The sequence below is a fragment of the Bombina bombina genome, chromosome 5 (assembly GCF_027579735.1).
Source record: "Bombina bombina isolate aBomBom1 chromosome 5, aBomBom1.pri, whole genome shotgun sequence".
Classification (NCBI taxonomy): domain Eukaryota; kingdom Metazoa; phylum Chordata; class Amphibia; order Anura; family Bombinatoridae; genus Bombina; species Bombina bombina.
The window spans coordinates 601,403,610-601,422,096 of NC_069503.1; the positions used below are offsets into that span (position 1 = coordinate 601,403,610).

An 18,487-nucleotide genomic window follows, 5' to 3' on the forward strand; every position below is an offset into this window, starting at 1 on the left:
TTTAGGACAGTTCTTCTTGTCTTGTGGTAAAAAAGACCCTTTTCCACTTGTAATATCAGAAATTATTTCTGCCAGACCAGGTCCAAACAAGGTCTTACCATTGTAAGGAAGCATCAGAAGCTTGGACATCCACTGACCAAGATGTTAGCCACAACACCCCTGTGGGCTAGCACAGAAAAGCCAGATATCAGATCCCAGTTTAATAATTTGCATGGTAGCATCCAAAATAATGGAATTGGCTAGCTTGAGAGCCTTAATTCTGTCTTGGATCTCCTCCCCAGGAGTCTCTACCAAAATTGAAGCAGACAAGGCTTGCACCATAAGATGCCGCACTTGACACAGAGGCAATACAAATTGAAGGTTGCCATCCTTAAGAGAGCAACTATCCTCTATAAGGATAGTAGTTATCTTAGCCAGCGTAGACAGGAGAGGAGGAAAAAGGTATCCCTGGGTTCTCCCATTCCTGTGAAATAATAACCCCTTGCATGGTCTGGAACAGGAAACACCTCCACTTATAGTAGATTATTAAGTTTACTAAATTTCTTAGGGTTGACAACGACAGGCGTATTGGAGTCGTTTAAAGTAGCCAAACCTCCTTTAACAAGCACGAAAGTGTAGAAGCTAACATCTGAAGGTCACTACTTCAGCATCAGAATTATACTGTCTGAATCTGAGATTTCACCCTCAGAGGGCTGCTGACGTATCCTCCCCATCAGACTTATGAGGGAGGACAACCTGAGTAGAAGGAAGTGGAACAGAAACCTTACTATCTGAATCTCTAATTTTCCTCTTGTGCTTTCTTTTTAACATAGAAAAAGCAGACAAAGCTGCAGATACTGCAGAAGATATCTGAGCAGCAATCTCTGCAGGCAAGTAAACTCCTCCAGGAGACTGAGAGGAACCTAAGAGCACTGTATGTGACACCATAGAGGCTTTGGACGTGTGAGGAGAAAGCTGTGGCATTGCCTGAACAGCATCACCCTGAGAGACAGTAGGATCAGAAACAAAAAAAATTATCTTTGCCTTCTAAAGTTTTTTTCTAGACATGAGAAACATAATTGCATGTGCAATACAATGTGGGAATAAACAAAAGAAAAAGTTGACAGTATTACAGTTTACTGTCAACTTTTTCTTTTGTTTATTCCTATACTTAACAGACAGTCAGCACCCCGGCTTCCCTGTATATATTTCCAGTTTAGTTAACTGGTTTTAGAAAGATAATGTACTCATACTAATTAATACATATTACATTTGAAGGGGGCCTTGTATTAGTAATATTACACCGTCTCACTATATTTTTAGCATACAATGTGGGCCTCAAGACACAATAAACATTTGCCAAAAGGAACAGACTCCTGCTCCATAACTAAAAACCCAGAATTTTCCCACAGAATTGATAGAAAAAAAAAGAAAACACTTTCTTACAATTTACAACTGTGACTTTAAATATTTTAAGAACTGTTTCTTTAAATGTACTTCTTATTAAACCAAAATAAAGCTATTGGTCTTTTAAGGCTAGATTATGAACAAAGCACTATCTTGCTTTTAACATCGCCATTTTAATGCTGACACTTCAAATTACTTTAGACTGTTAAAAAGTTTTCAAGAGCGGAATAACGCTCGGGACAACGCCACAAATAAACCTCTGCACCTCACCTGGCTGAGGTCCTACCTGCTCTAGAAAACACTGAGTAAATACTAGAAAGCGCTACACAAAGAGAACCGGCACAGTCCGACACCGCTCCATTAAGTGAGCGGAAGAGAAGAAGAAGCCATGATCAGCAAAAAAATGAAACTGCGCAACAAAGCACGCGTTTCATTTAGAGCCGTTTTCCTCAGTGACTGACAAGACCGGTCAAAAGCAACCGCTTCTACAGTTTAAGGAACAAATCGTTTTATAAAAGAGCTTAAAACTGATAGTTGCCTAGAAACAGAACAAAACACATACTGTATATGTGCCCCAAGTTATTTTAGCTGAATAAACATTAGCCTTAAATAAACCAGTTAACCCTTTTCATGATTGCATCCATTAAAGAGTTAACAAGCAGTCTCTCTCACATACATCTAAAGTGCCTGCACCCTGAGTTTAAATATATCCTTACTAAGGATATACTGTTTCCCAAAGAATACTGCAGATAAACCTTTAAAGTGCCAGTCTCCAGAACCTAGAAGACAAAAAGCACTTACTTGTATCTAGCCATCCGGCAGGAGAACAGCTTACAAGGCGGGAAAGGACACATACTCCTTACAGAGGCCTGTAGACAAAAGAAAGAACAGAGTAAACCTACTCTGGCTTTCTATACCATGGGCAACAAATATGTTAGGAAAACAAAGCAAGGCCCACCTTACAAGTTCCTAACTGCTTTAAAGCCACCACTCTACTGCAGAGATTGCCGTGGGCTACAGCTATAACCATAAATCTTGCTTGAAGCAAAAGAAATCCCATTTTCTTCAAGCACCAAAATTTTATCTACTCCATTGACAGAGGCAAAGAGAATGACGGGGGATTATGGGTAGGGCAGTGACACTTAACAGCTTTGCTGTGCTGTTCTTTGCCTCCTCCTGCTGGCCAGGAGTGATATTCCCACTAGTAATTGATGACATTGTAGACTCTCCATATCTTAGGAAAGAAAAAGGACCATTTCCATCTGAGAACCAATATGCTCTCCTCATTATCTAGATGATATAGACACTGATATGGGCAACTATTGCACGTTGTTGGACTGTATTTGAACAAGGTGAAAAATACAAGAATCACAGATCTTTATAATCAGAAACTGCTTGAAGGCTGCTAATGGAAAGGGATAATTCTAAAGAGGCTAAACTCCTTGAATCCGGGTGTGAGTCCATAAAGCACTATAGACCTTTGGACTGGCAACTCTAATATCACAGAAAATATTTACTTGCATAAAAGCCTTCCTCAAAAGAAATTATTTTTACTAACCAATAGTTAAAGGACACTCTCACCTGGTAAAAAATTCTCACTGACAGGTATCTGGAACTGCTTTTCTCACTGTAAATATAAGTGAAACAACCTGATATAAAGCTTTACCTAAAGACCATCCTCATAGAGTGGTCCCCATAAGCTCTATAAAAAATATGCAGTTCCTTAAAAGGAACATGAAAAACAAATTTCTTCAACAAAGGATATCTAAAGGAATAATGCACATTAGATAAAGGAAATACATTGGGAATGTTGGTTTAAAAATTGTATTCTCTATCTGTTTCATGAAATCAAAATTTTGGGTTTCATGTCCCTTTAATGTAGGTAGAACACATAGATCTAATACTATAGTATTGGAAAGCTCTCTTCTGAACTGCATATTGTGAAATCATAGCCTTTAATGAAGGCCCATGGAGCTATTCTTAGCCCCAAAACATGGATGAATAAAAAACAATGAAGATATAACTTCTTGAGGTTTATTTGATATTGATCATGAATTTGCCTTTTTCTATGTCAAGAGTGAGAGAATGCAGGGTTTGTTTCTCGTTTTAAAAGGTCAGTATTCACCAATTTTGATGTAATAAACAGTTCTATAAAGAACTATATACACACATATTGATCTAAAAATCCAGTATAAAACCTTATAAAAACTTACTCAGAAGCTCCCAGTTTAGTACTGTTGATGAGGTTAGGCTGGGACACCCAGTGAAAGGAGCTGGAAAAGCAGGCACCCCCTCCCCCGCATATGAAAAGACAGCTTACATGAGCTCCGAACTGCACATGCTAAGAGCTGGTGCCTCAGTGTGTAAAAACATAATTTATGCTTACCTGATAAATTCCTTTCTTCTGTTGTGTGATCAGTCCACGGGTCATCATTACTTCTGGGATATAACTCCTCCCCAACAGGAAATGCAAGAGGATTCACCCAGCAGAGCTGCATATAGCTCCTCCCCTCTACGTCAGTCCCAGTCATTCGACCAAGAATCAACGAGAAAGGAGTAACCAAGGGTGAAGTGGTGACTGGAGTATAATTTAAAAGATATTTACCTGCCTTAAAACAGGGCGGGCCGTGGACTGATCACACAACAGAAGAAAGGAATTTATCAGGTAAGCATAAATTATTTTTTCTTATGTTATGTGTGATCAGTCCACGGGTCATCATTACTTCTGGGATACCAATACCAAAGCAAAAGTACACGGATGACGGGAGGGATAGGCAGGCTCATTATACAGAAGGAACCACTGCCTGAAGAACCTTTCTCCCAAAAATAGCCTCCGAAGAAGCAAAAGTGTCAAATTTGTAAAATTTGGAAAAAGTATGAAGCGAAGACCAAGTTGCAGCCTTGCAAATCTGTTCAACAGAGGCCTCATTCTTAAAGGCCCAAGTGGAAGCCACAGCTCTAGTGGAGTGAGCTGTAATTCTTTCAGGAGGCTGCTGTCCAGCAGTCTCATAGGCTAAACGTATTATGCTACGAAGCCAAAAAGAGAGAGAGGTAGCAGAAGCTTTTTGACCTCTCCTCTGTCCAGAATAAACGACAAACAGGGAAGAAGTTTGGCGAAAATCTTTAGTTGCCTGCAAGTAGAACTTGAGGGCACGAACTACATCCAGATTGTGTAGAAGACGTTCCTTCTTTGAAGAAGGATTTGGACACAAGGATGGAACAACAATCTCTTGATTGATATTCCTGTTAGTGACTACCTTAGGTAAGAACCCAGGTTTAGTACGCAGAACTACCTTGTCTGAGTGAAAAATCAGATAAGGAGAATCACAATGTAAGGCTGATAACTCAGAGACTCTTCGAGCCGAGGAAATAGCCATTAAAAACAGAACTTTCCAAGATAACAATTTTATATCAATGGAATGAAGGGGTTCAAACGGAACACCCTGTAAAACGTTAAGAACTAAGTTTAAACTCCATGGCGGAGCAACAGCTTTAAACACAGGCTTGATCCTAGCTAAAGCCTGACAAAAGGCCTGGACGTCTGGATTTTCTGACAGACGCCTGTGTAACAAGATGGACAGAGCTGAAATCTGTCCCTTTAATGAACTAGCTGATAGACCCTTTTCTAAACCTTCTTGTAGAAAGGACAATATCCTAGCGATCCTAACCTTACTCCAAGAGTAACCTTTGGATTCGCACCAGTATAGGTATTTACGCCATATTTTATGGTAAATCCTTCTGGTAACAGGCTTCCTAGCCTGTATCAGGGTATCAATAACCGACTCAGAAAAACCACGTTTTGATAAAATCAAGCGTTCAATTTCCAAGCAGTCAGCTTCAGAGAAGTTAGATTTTGATGTTTGAATGGACCCTGTATCAGAAGGTCCTGTCTTAGAGGTAGAGACCAAGGCGGACAGGATGACATGTCCACTAGATCTGCATACCAAGTCCTGCGTGGCCATGCAGGCGCTATTAGAATCACTGATGCTCTCTCCTGTTTGATTTTGGCAATCAATCGAGGAAGCAGCGGGAAGGGTGGGAACACATAAGCCATCCCGAAGTTCCAAGGTGCTGTCAAAGCATCTATCAGAACCGCTCCCGGATCCCTGGATCTGGACCCGTAGAGAGGAAGTTTGGCGTTCTGGCGAGACGCCATGAGATCTATCTCTGGTTTGCCCCAACGTCGAAGTATTTGGGCAAAGACCTCCGGATGAAGTTCCCACTCCCCCGGATGAAAAGTCTGGCGACTCAAGAAATCCGCCTCCCAGTTCTCCACTCCCGGGATGTGGATTGCTGATAGGTGGCAAGAGTGAGACTCTGCCCAGCGAATTATCTTTGATACTTCCATCATTGCTAGGGAGCTTCTTGTCCCTCCCTGATGGTTGATGTAAGCTACAGTCGTGATGTTGTCCGACTGAAACCTGATGAACCCCCGAGTTGTTAATTGGGGCCAAGCCAGAAGGGCATTGAGAACTGCTCTCAATTCCAGAATGTTTATTGGAAGGAGACTCTCCTCCTGATTCCATAGTCCCTGAGCCTTCAGAGAATTCCAGACAGCGCCCCAACCTAGTAGGCTGGCGTCTGTTGTTACAATTGTCCAGTCTGGCCTGCTGAATGGCATCCCCCTGGACAGGTGTGGCCGATAAAGCCACCATAGAAGAGAATTTCTGGTCTCTTGATTCAGATTCAGAGTAGGGGACAAATCTGAGTAATCCCCATTCCACTGACTTAGCATGCACAATTGCAGCGGTCTGAGGTGTAGGCGTGCAAAAGGTACTATGTCCATTGCCGCTACCATTAAGCCGATCACCTCCATGCATTGAGCTACTGACGGGTGTTGAATGGAATGAAGGACACGGCATGCATTTTGAAGTTTTGTTAACCTGTCTTCTGTCAGGTAAATCTTCATTTCTACAGAATCTATAAGAGTCCCCAAGAATGGAACTCTTGTGAGAGGAAAAAGAGAACTCTTCTTTTCGTTCACTTTCCATCCATGCGACCTTAGAAATGCCAGAACTAACTCTGTATGAGACTTGGCAGTTTGAAAGCTTGAAGCTTGTATTAGAATGTCGTCTAGGTACGGAGCTACCGAAACCCCTCGCGGTCTTAGTACCGCCAGAAGGGCACCCAGAACCTTTGTGAAGATTCTTGGAGCCGTAGCCAATCCGAATGGAAGAGCTACAAACTGGTAGTGCCTGTCTAAGAAGGCAAACCTTAGATACCGGTGATGATCCTTGTGAATCGGTATGTGAAGGTAAGCATCTTTTAAATCCACTGTGGTCATGTACTGACCCTTTTGGATCATGGGTAAGATTGACCGAATAGTTTCCATTTTGAACGATGGAACTCTTAGGAATTTGTTTAGAATCTTTAAATCTAAGATTGGCCTGAAAGTTCCCTCTTTTTTGGGAACCACAAACAGGTTTGAGTAGAACCCTTGTCCTTGTTCCGACCGCGGAACCGGATGGATCACTCCCATTAATAACAGATCTTGTACACAGCGTAGAAACGCTTCTTTCTTTATCTGGTTTGTTGACAACCTTGACAGATGAAATCTCCCTCTTGGGGGAGATAATTTGAAGTCTAGAAGGTATCCCTGAGATATGATCTCTAGCGCCCAGGGATCCTGAACATCTCTTGCCCAGGCCTGGGCGAAGAGAGAAAGTCTGCCCCCCACTAGATCCGGTCCCGGATCGGGGGCTCTCGGTTCATGCTGTCTTTGGGGCAGCAGCAGGTTTCCTGGCCTGCTTGCTCTTGTTCCAGGACTGGTTAGGCTTCCAGCCTTGCCTGTAACGAGCAACAGCTCCCTCCTGTTTTGGTGCAGTGGAGGTTGATGCTGCTCCTGTTTTGAAATTCCGAAAGGGACGAAAATTAGACTGTCTAGCCTTAGCTTTGGCTTTGTCTTGAGGTAGGGCGTGGCCCTTACCTCCTGTAATGTCAGCGATAATTTCTTTCAAACCGGGCCCAAATAAAGACTGCCCCTTGAAAGGTATATTAAGTAATTTGGACTTAGAAGTAACATCAGCTGACCAGGATTTTAGCCACAGCGCCCTACGTGCCTGTATGGCGAATCCTGAGTTCTTAGCCGTAAGTTTGGTTAAATGTACTACGGCCTCCGAAATGAATGAATTAGCTAGTTTAAGGACTCTAAGCCTGTCCGTAATGTCGTCTAGCGTAGATGAACTAAGGTTCTCTTCCAGAGACTCAATCCAAAATGCTGCCGCAGCCGTAATCGGCGCGATACATGCAAGGGGTTGCAATATAAAACCTTGTTGAACAAACATTTTCTTAAGGTAACCCTCTAATTTTTTATCCATTGGATCTGAAAAGGCACAGCTATCCTCCACCGGGATAGTGGTACGCTTAGCTAAAGTAGAAACTGCTCCCTCCACCTTAGGGACCGTTTGCCATAAGTCCCGAGTGGTGGCGTCTATTGGAAACATCTTTCTAAATATTGGAGGGGGTGAGAACGGCACACCGGGGTCTATCCCACTCCTTAGTAACAATTTCAGTTAGTCTCTTAGGTATAGGAAAAACGTCAGTACTCGCCGGTACCCGCAAAGTATTTATCCAACCTACACAGTTTCTCTGGTATTGCAACGGTGTTACAATCATTGAGAGCTGCTAAGACCTCCCCTAGTAATACACGGAGGTTCTCCAATTTAAATTTAAAATTTGAAATATCTGAATCCAATCTGTTTGGATCAGAACCGTCACCCACAGAATGAAGCTCTCCGTCCTCATGCTCTGCAAGCTGTGACGCAGTATCAGACATGGCCCTAGTATTGTCAGCGCACTCTGTTCTCACCCCAGAGTGATCACGCTTGCCTCTTAGTTCTGGTAATTTAGACAAAACTTCAGTCATAACAGTAGCCATATCTTGTAATGTTATCTGTAATGGGCCGCCCAGATGTACTAGGCGCCATAATATCACGCACCTCCCGGGCGGGAGATGCAGGTACTGCCGCGTGAGGCGAGTTAGTCGGCATAACTCTCCCCTCGCTGTTTGGTGAAATTTGTTCACATTGTACAGATTGACTTTTATTTAAAGTAGCATCAATACAGTTAGTACATAAATTTCTATTGGGCTCCACCTTGGCATTGGAACAAATGACACAGATATCTTCCTCTGAGTCAGACATGTTTAACACACTAGCAATAAACTTGCAACTTGGTTATAATCTTTTTTAGCAAAAACGTACTGTGCCTCAAAGAGGTACTAAACGATTAAATGACAGTTGAAATAATGAACTGAAAAACAGTTATAGCATCAAACTTTAAAACAACACAACTTTTAGCAAAGGTTTGTTCCCATTAGTAAAATAACAATAATTAAATTTGACATAAAAATTACAGAACAACGTTTTTATTCACAGTCAATATAAAATTCTCACAGCTCTGCTGAGAGAATCTACCTCCCTCCAAAGAAGTTTGAAGACCCCTGAGATCTGTCAGAGATGAACCGGATCATGCAGGAAATATAAGAGTAACTGACTTGAATTTTTTGATGCGTAGCAAAGAGCGCCAAAAACGGCCCTCCCCCTCACACACAGCAGTGAAGAGAAACGAAACTGTCACAATTAAAACCAAACAACTGCCAAGTGGAAAATAATGCCCAAATATTTATTCACTCAGTACCTCAGAAATGTAAACGATTCTACATTCCAGCAAAAACGTTTAACATGATAAATACTTATTAAAGGATTAGTGACTTTTAACAGAGTAGTTCCGGTGAAATACCATCCCCAGAATACTGAAGTGTATACATACATGTCATTATAACGGTATGGCAGGATTTTCTCATCAATTCCATTCAGAAAATAAAAACTGCAACATACCTCAATGCAGATTCATCTGCCCGCTGTCCCCTGATCTGAAGCTTTTACCTCCCTCAGATGGCCGAGAACAGCAATATGATCTTAACTACTCCGGTTAAAATCATAGTAAAAAACTCTGGTAGATTCTTCCTCAAACTCTGCCAGAGAAGTAATAACACGCTCCGGTGCTATTGTAAAATAACAAACTTTTGATTGAAGTCATAAAAACTAAGTATAATCACCATAGTCCTCTCACACATCCTATCTAGTCGTTGGGTGCAAGAGAATGACTGGGACTGACGTAGAGGGGAGGAGCTATATGCAGCTCTGCTGGGTGAATCCTCTTGCATTTCCTGTTGGGGAGGAGTTATATCCCAGAAGTAATGATGACCCGTGGACTGATCACACATAACAGAAGAAAAATATTGTGCACATTTAGATAATGGAAGTGAATTCAAAGTTGCTTAAAATGGAGTGCTCTAACTGAATAATGAAAGTTTAATTTGACTTTAGTGTTCCTTTAAAATGGAGAATGCCTAAACTCAGATCAGCCTTTAAGTAGCTTGTATGCCAAACAGAAATACACCCTTTAATGTGGCTAACTGCACCTCCAGGAAAGCAACAGCAGATGCTTAAAGGGACATTACCGTGGAAAAATTACTTTCTCTCATTTGTAAGACCATGTCATTTTAACACTAGAGTCCCTGCAGCGCTATGTGTTTTTTCACCCTTGCAAAAAGGTTCAACTAAATGCAGCATACATAACTAGCTTGAATATATTTATAGTGTAAGGGAAGGTGAGTCTCATTAGTCAATTATGACATGCAAAATATTACGTTATTAAATGTACCTTACCTTTAACATGAAGTCAAAAAAGCAGCCTCTACAATCTCCAATCCAATTTGACTGCATGCTTCTCACACCATACCACTCTGGTAGATTATCTAGAGCATCACGCATAGCCTGAAACAATATTTGAAGATCACAATTAAAATAATTATACAAAACTATAATTAACCATTAAAGGGATAGAAAAGGCAAAATGGAAACTTGCATGGGTGTATTTGTCCATAAAAGAAACTGTGATTGTGTTTGACTACTCTGACTCATGTTTTGCTCTGCGTGCTTTATAGGGATAGTAAACACCTTGAAATTTTTATATACAGTGTTTAGTTATGTATAATGAAACAACTTTGCATTAAAACTTTCTAATTTACTTCTATTATCTATTTTGCTCTATTCTCTTGATATCCTTTGCTGAAAAGCATATCTAGATAGGCGTAGTAGCTGCGCATTGATGCCTCGTGTGATTGGCTCACCCATGTGCATTGCTATTTCTTCAGAAAAGGATATCTAAAGAAATAAGCAAATTACATAATAGAAGTTAATTGGAAAGTTGTTTAAAATTGAATTCTCTACTTGAATCTTGAAAGAAAAAAATTGGGTTTAGTGTCCCTTTAAATGTGGGAAGCAAAAACAACTCAGCATATGAATTTGAAATGGCAGAGAAGGACTGAAACATGTTTAAAGGGACAGGAAACCCCAAAATTTGCATTTATGATTTAGATCGAACATACAATTTTAAACAACTTTACAATTTACTTCTATTATCAAATTTGTGTCATTCTCTTGTTATCCTTTGCTGAAGAAACAGCATCGCACTACTGGCAGCTAGCTGAACACATCTAGTTAGTCAATCACAAGAGACAAAGGTGTGCAGGCACCAATCAGCAGCTAGCTCCCACTAGTGTAGTATATGGGCGTATTCTTTTTCAATAAGGGATACTAAGAACAAGGCACATTTAAAAATAGAATTTCATGTAAAAGTATCTTAAAATTACATGCTCTATCTGAATTATGCCTGTTTAATTTTGCTATTCCTAATTTGCTATTTCAAATTTCAAAAATAAATTAGGCTAAAATCCCTTTTAGTGTTGCAAGAGAACAGTAAGATTGTGTGTGACTCTTTTCTTTGTGTTAATAATTTATAGAAAAAACAATTGGCTTAAAGGGACATGAAACCCACATTTTTTCTTTTAAGATTTAGAAAGAGAATGCAGTTTTAAACATCTTTATAATTTACTTCTATTATCTAATTTGTTTTATTCTCTTGATATTCTTTGCTGAAAAGCATATCTAGATATGCTCAGTAGCTGCTGATTGGTTGCTGCACATAGAAGCCTTGTGTGATTGGCTCACCATGTGCATTGCTTTTTCTTCAACTAAGGATATCTAAAAAATGAAGCAAAATAAATAATAGAAGTAAATTGTAATGTTGTTTAAATTTGTATGTTCTATCTGAATCATGAAAGAAAGAATTTGGGTTTAGTGGCCCTTTAAATTAAAAGAAACATATCAAAAAGTGGAATTACAGTGAACTTTTTAAATTTGTTATTCAAGTAGTATTTTCACATTCCTTGTATCCTAGAGTTCTTAGTTGTTCAGTTATTCAGGTTCATTTTGCTCCTCTACCTATTATAAAATATTTGTCTGTCTGCCTGTCTGTCAATAATTTAACTAAGGCAGTAAATCCTTAGCTTAATATACGGGTAGTGAGCAACTTATTCTGAAATGGCAGTGATATGGTTAAATGTCCAAATGTCTTTGGGAAAGCTAGCTGACATAAAGGAGGGATATTTTTATAATCCTCAGGGTACCACAATTGCTGACAATCACAAAGGCTCCTCAAAACATGAAAATTAGCATCAAAACCAACATGTGGAGAACAGTTACCTTGGCAACCAGAGATGTCTGCTACTGCATTACCTAAAACAAGCTGCTGATTAGAATCACAATGTTAAAAGTTTCTAACCCATCTATTCTTTTTCTCATACGTGTGCTTTATTTTAAAAAAAAATATTTGTCAAAATAAAGCAGATAATTAGCTCTACTCAGGAAGAATACGATTAAAGATAAATGAGTGTAAGCAGTAAAGCTAAAGATAAGCTATTTTTCTAACAAAATAATGAGAACAGCTTAGGTGGCCCTTTGATGCTTTTAATGGTAGCAGCTGGCAAGGAAACCTCAGGTGAATTGGAAAAGCAACCTCATCATTTGATAACATGTGTGTACAGTGGTACCTGCCAACTGTCGATAAAACGCCACAATGGGGTTTATTAAACTTCAGAAGTTACAACAACAGTGATATGAAATATAGCTAAAGCTTGTTAGAAACTAATGAAGTTACCAGTGCTTCAGAAAGCCACAGTGTAATACAAAAAACAACAACAAATGGATAGCTTTAGTATTGTTTTTTTATGTATAGAAGAAGTCGCCATAATAACAGTCTTTATTGTAAGATTAAGATTCCTCATTTAAAGGGGTGTTTAACACTTCTTGCATATGTGTACAGATTGTGCATGTCTCACGCTCCCTCAAGAGGCTAAAATTTATGCTTACCTGATAAATTTATTTCTTTCATGATGGTGAGAGTCCACAAGACATCACATGTAGACTGAGGGTGCTCTAAATTAAGTGAGGCCTTAGGCATTAACATATGAGGTTTCTCTTATGTATTATTTTATAACCCATTAAACATATTGGAACTGAAAGCAAGTGGAGCGGTATTTTTGATTTTTCACTAACTACACTCAATTTCTTTTTAACAACTTTCCAATTTACTTTTATCATCAAATTTGATTTGTTCTCTTGGTATTCTTTGTTGAAAGCTAAACATAGGTAGGCTCATATGCTAATTTCTAAGCCCTTGAAGGTTGCCTCCTATCTCAATGCATTTTGACAGTTTTATTACAGCTAGAAATCACTAGTTCATGAGTGCTATAGACAACATTGTGCTCACTCCCATAGTGTTACTTAAGATTCAGCACCGATTGGCTAAAATACAACTTTCAAAATAACTGAAATAAGGGGGCAGTCTGCAGAGCCTTAGATACATGGTATCACATAGGTAAAAAACATAATTTATGCTTACCTGATAAATTTATTTCTATTGTGGTGTATCCAGTCCACGGATCATCCATTACTTGTGGGATATTCTCCTTCCCAACAGGAAGTTGCAAGAGGATCACCCACAGCAGAGCTGCTATATAGCTCCTCCCCTAACTGCCATATCCAGTCATTCGACCGAAACTAGCCGAGAAAGGAGAAACCATAGGGTGCAGTGGTGACTGTAGATTAAAATTTAGACCTGCCTTAAAAGGACAGGGCGGGCCGTGGACTGGATACACCACAAGAGAAATACATTTATCGGGTAAGCATAAATTATGTTTTCTCTTGTTAGGTGTATCCAGTCCACGGATCATCCATTACTTGTGGGATACCAATACCAAAGCTAAAGTACACGGATGAAGGGAGGGACAAGGCAGGTACTTAAACGGAAGGGACCACTGCCTGTAGAACCTTTCTCCCAAAAATAGCTTCTGAAGAAGCAAAAGTATCAAATTTGTAAAATTTTGAAAAGGTATGAAGCGAAGACCAAGTCGCCGCTTTGCAAATCTGTTCAACAGAAGCCTCATTTTTAAAGGCCCAGGTGGAAGTCACAGCTCTAGTAGAATGAGCTGTAATCCTTTCAGGGGGCTGCTGTCCAGCAGTCTCATAGGCTAAGCGTATTACGCTCCGAAGCCAAAAAGAAAGAGAGGTTGCCGAAGCCTTTTGACCTCTCCTCTGTCCAGAGTAAACAACAAACAGGGAAGATGTTTGACGAAAATCTTTAGTCGCTTGTAAGTAAAACTTTAAAGCACGGACTACGTCCAAATTATGTAAAAGACGTTCCTTCTTTGAAGAAGGATTAGGACACAATGATGGAACAACAATCTCTTGATTGATATTCTTGTTGGAAACTACCTTAGGTAAAAACCCAGGTTTTGTACGCAGAACTACTTTATCTGTATGGAAAATCAGATAAGGAGAATCACATTGTAAAGCTGATAACTCAGAGACTCTACGAGCCGAGGAAAAAGCCATCAAAAACAGAACTTTCCAAGATAAAAGTTTGATATCAATGGAATGAAGGGGTTCAAACGGAACTCCTTGAAGAACCTTAAGAACCAAGTTTAAGCTCCATGGAGGAGCAACAGGTTTAAACACAGGCTTAATTCTAACCAAAGCCTGACAAAATGCCTGGACGTCTGGAACCTCTGCCAGACGCTTGTGCAAAAGGATAGACAGAGCAGAAATCTGTCCCTTTAAAGAACTAGCTGATAATCCTTTATCCAAACCCTCTTGGAGAAAGGACAATATCCTAGGAATCCTAACCTTACTCCATGAGTAATTCTTGGATTCACACCAATGAAGATATTTGCGCCATATCTTATGGTAGATTTTCCTGGTTACAGGCTTTCGTGCCTGTATTAAGGTATCAATGACTGACTCGGAGAAGCCACGCCTTGATAAAATCAAGCGTTCAACCTCCAGGCAGTCAGTCTCAGAGAAATTAGATTTGGATGATTGAAAGGACCTTGTAGTAGAAGGTCTTGTCTCAGAGGCAGAGGCCAAGGTGGAAAGGATGACATGTCCACCAGGTCTGCATACCGGGTCCTGCGTGGCCACGCAGGCGCAATCAAGATCACCGATGCTCTCTCCTGTTTGATTTTGGCAATCAGTCGAGGGAGCAGAGGAAACGGTGGAAACCCATAAGCCAGGTTGAAGAACCACGGTGCTGCTAGAGCATCTATCAGCGTCGCTTCTGGGTCCCTGGACCTGGATCCGTAACAAGGAAGCTTGGCGTTCTGGCGAGACGTCATGAGATCCAATTCTGGTGTGCCCCAACGATGAACCAATTGAGCAAACACCTCCGGATGGAGTTCCCACTCCCCCGGATGAAAAGTCTGATGACTTAGAAAATCCGCCTCCCAGTTCTCTACACCTGGGATATGGATCGCTGATAGATGGCAAGAGTGAGTCTCTGCCCAGCGAATTATCTTGGAGACTTCTAACATCGCTAGGGAGCTCCTGGTCCCCCCCTTGATGGTTGATGTAAGCCACAGTCGTGATGTTGTCCGACTGAAATCTGATGAACCTCAGGGTTGCTAACTGAGGCCAAGCTAGAAGAGCATTGAATATTGCTCTTAACTCCAGAATATTTATTGGGAGGAGTTTCTCCTCCTGAGTCCACGATCCCTGAGCCTTCAGGGAATTCCAGACTGCACCCCAACCTAGAAGGCTGGCATCTGTTGTTACAATTGTCCAATCTGGCCTGCGAAAGGCCATACCTTTGGACAGATGGACCCGAGATAGCCACCAGAGAAGAGAATCTCTGGTCTCTTAATCCAGATTTAGCAGAGGGGACAAATCTGTGTAATCCCCATTCCACTGACTGAGCATGCATAATTGCAGCGGTCTGAGATGTAGGCGCGCAAATGGCACTATGTCCATCGCCGCTACCATTAAGCCGATCACTTCCATGCACTGAGCCACCAAAGGGCGCGGAATGTAGTGAAGAACACGGCAGGAATTTAGAAGCTTTGATAACCTGGACTCTGTCAGGTAAATTTTCATTTCTACAGAATCTATCAGAGTTCCTAGGAAGGAAACCCTTGTGAGGGGTGATAGAGAACTCTTTCCCTCGTTCACTTTCCACCCATGCGACCTCAGAAATGCCAACACTATGTCCGTATGAGATTTGGCAATTTGGAAGTTTGACGCCTGTATCAGGATGTCGTCTAGATAAGGGGCCACTGCTATGCCCTGTGGTCTTAGGACCGCCAGAAGAGACCCCAGAACCTTTGTAAAAATTCTTGGGGCTGTAGCTAACCCGAAGGGAAGAGCCACAAACTGGTAATGCCTGTCTAGAAAGGCAAACCTTAGGAACCGATGATGATCTTTGTGAATCGGTATGTGAAGGTAAGCATCCTTCAAATCCACTGTGGTCATGTACTGACCCTCCTGGATCATAGGTAGGATTGTCCGAATAGTTTCCATTTTGAACGATGGAACCATTATTAGGAGGTCTTGCACACAGCGTAAGAATGCCTCTTTCTTTATCTGGTTTACAGATAATCTTGAAAGGTGAAATCTCCCTTGTGGGGGGAAGCTTTGAAGTCCAGAAGATATCCCTGAGATATGATCTCCAACGCCCAGGGATCCTGAACATCTCTTGCCCACGCCTGGGCGAAGAGAGAAAGTCTGCCCCCTACTAGATCCGTTGCCGGATAGGGGGCCGTTCCTTCATGCTGTCTTAGAGGCAGCAGCAGGCTTTCTGGCCTGCTTGCCTTTGCTCCAGGCCTGGTTAGATTTCCAGGCCGGCTTGGATTGCGCAAAAGTTCCCTCTTGTTTTGTAACAGAGGAATTTGATGCTGCACCTGCCTTGAATTTTCGAAAGGCACGAAAATTAGACTGTTTGGCCCTTGATTTGGCCCTGTCCTGAGGAAGGGTATGACCCTTACCTCCAGTAATGTCAGCAATAATTTCCTTCAAACCAGGCCCGAATAGGGTCTGCCCCTTGAAGGGAATGTTAAGTAATTTAGACTTTGAAGTCACGTCAGCTGACCAAGATTTAAGCCATAGCGCCCTACGCGCCTGGATGGCGAATCCAGAATTCTTAGCCGTTAGTTTAGTCAAATGAACAATGGCATCAGAAACAAAAGAATTAGCTAGCTTAAGTGTTCTAAGCTTGTCAAGTATTTCAGTCAATGGAGTAGCTGTCTGAAAGGCCTCTTCCAGAGACTCAAACCAGAACGCCGCAGCAGCAGTGACAGGAGCAATGCATGCAAGGGGCTGCAGGATAAAACCTTGTTGAATAAACATTTTCTTAAGGTAACCTTATAATTTTTTTATCCATTGGATCTGAAAAAGCACAACTGTCCTCGACAGGGATAGTGGTACGCTTTGCTAAAGTAGAAACTGCTCCCTCCACCTTAGGGACCGTCTGCCATAAGTCCTGTGTGGTGGCGTCTATTGGAAACATTTTTCTAAAAATAGGAGGGGGGGAAAACGGCACACCGGGTCTGTCCCACTCCTTAGTAATAATTTCAGTAAACCTTTTAGGTATTGGAAAAACGTCAGTACACACCAGCACCGCGTAGTATTTATCCAGTCTACACAATTTCTCTGGCACTGCAATTGTGTCACAGTCATTCAGAGCAGCTAAAACCTCTCCAAGCAACACCCGGAGGTTCTCAAGCTTAAATTTAAAAGTAGACATATCTGAATCAGGTTTCCCCGAGTCAGAGACGTCACCCACAGACTGAAGCTCTTCCTCAGCTTCTGCATATTGTGACGCAGTATCAGACATGGGCCTTAAAACATCTGCGCGCTCTGTATTACGTCTAACCCCAGAGCTATCGCGCTTTCCTCTGAATTCAGGCAGTCTGGCTAATACCGCTGACAGGGTATTATCCATGATTTCCGCCATGTCCTGCAAAGTAATCGCTATGGGCGTCTTTGATGTACTTGGCGCCATTTTAGCGTGAGTCCCTTGAGCAGGAGTCAAAGGGTCCGACACGTGGGGAGAGTTAGTCAGCATAACTTCCCCCTCGTCAGAATCCTCTGGTGATAATTCTTTTAAAGATAACAGCTGATCTTTATTGTTTAAAGGGAAATCAATACATTTACTACACATTCTCCTATGGGGTTCCTCCATGGCTTTTAAACATAATGAACAAGGAGTTTCCTCTATGTCAGACATGTTTATACAGACTAGCAATGAGACTAGCAAGCTTGGAAAACACTTTAAATAAAGTTAATAAGCAATATAAAAAACGTTACTGTGCCTTTAAGAGAAACAAATTTTGCCAAAATTTTAAATAACAGTGAAAAAAGGCAGTTAAACTAACGAAATTTTTACAGTGTATGTAACAAGTTAACAGAGCATTGCACCCACTTGCAAATGGATCATTAACCCCTTAATACAAAAAACAGATTAACAAAACGAAAAATATGTTTTTTAAACAGTCATAACAACTGCCACAGCTCCTACTTTTGAAGCCTTTTGAGCCCTTCAGAGATGTCCTATAGCATGCAGGGGACTGCTGAGGGAAGTTGAATGTCACAGTTTGTAATTTAACTGCACCAACTGTAACTTTTATACTATAACAGTGGAAAGCCTCAGGAAACTGTTTCTAGGCAAAAATAAAGCCAGCCATGTGGAAAAAAACTAGGCCCCAAAAAGTTTTATCACCAAAGCATATATAAAAACGATTAAACATGCCAGCAAACGTTTTATATTGCACATTAATCAGAGTATATACCTCTGATAGCAAGCCTGATACTAGTCGCTATTAAATCACTGTATTTAGGCTTTAACTTACATTAATCCGGTATCAGCAGCATTTTCTAGCAAATTCCATCCCTAGAAAAACTTAACTGCACATACCTTATTGCAGGAT

At 41.0% G+C, this 18,487-nt stretch overlaps 1 protein-coding gene across 4 annotated transcripts in view; it reads right to left on the reverse strand.

Moving 5' to 3' along the window:
• Positions 1–18,487, reverse strand: part of LARS2 (leucyl-tRNA synthetase 2, mitochondrial) — a 515,565-nt gene that overhangs the window by 277,288 nt on the left and 219,790 nt on the right. For all 4 annotated transcript variants that reach the window (XR_008402566.1, XM_053714561.1, XM_053714560.1 and 1 more), the window contains one exon: positions 10,059–10,166. Coding sequence is in view for 3 of the 4 variants with exons in the window: in XM_053714561.1 (XP_053570536.1) it covers positions 10,059–10,166 (108 nt within the window). In the remaining variant the exon portion in view is untranslated. The remainder of the gene's footprint in view (positions 1–10,058; positions 10,167–18,487) is intronic.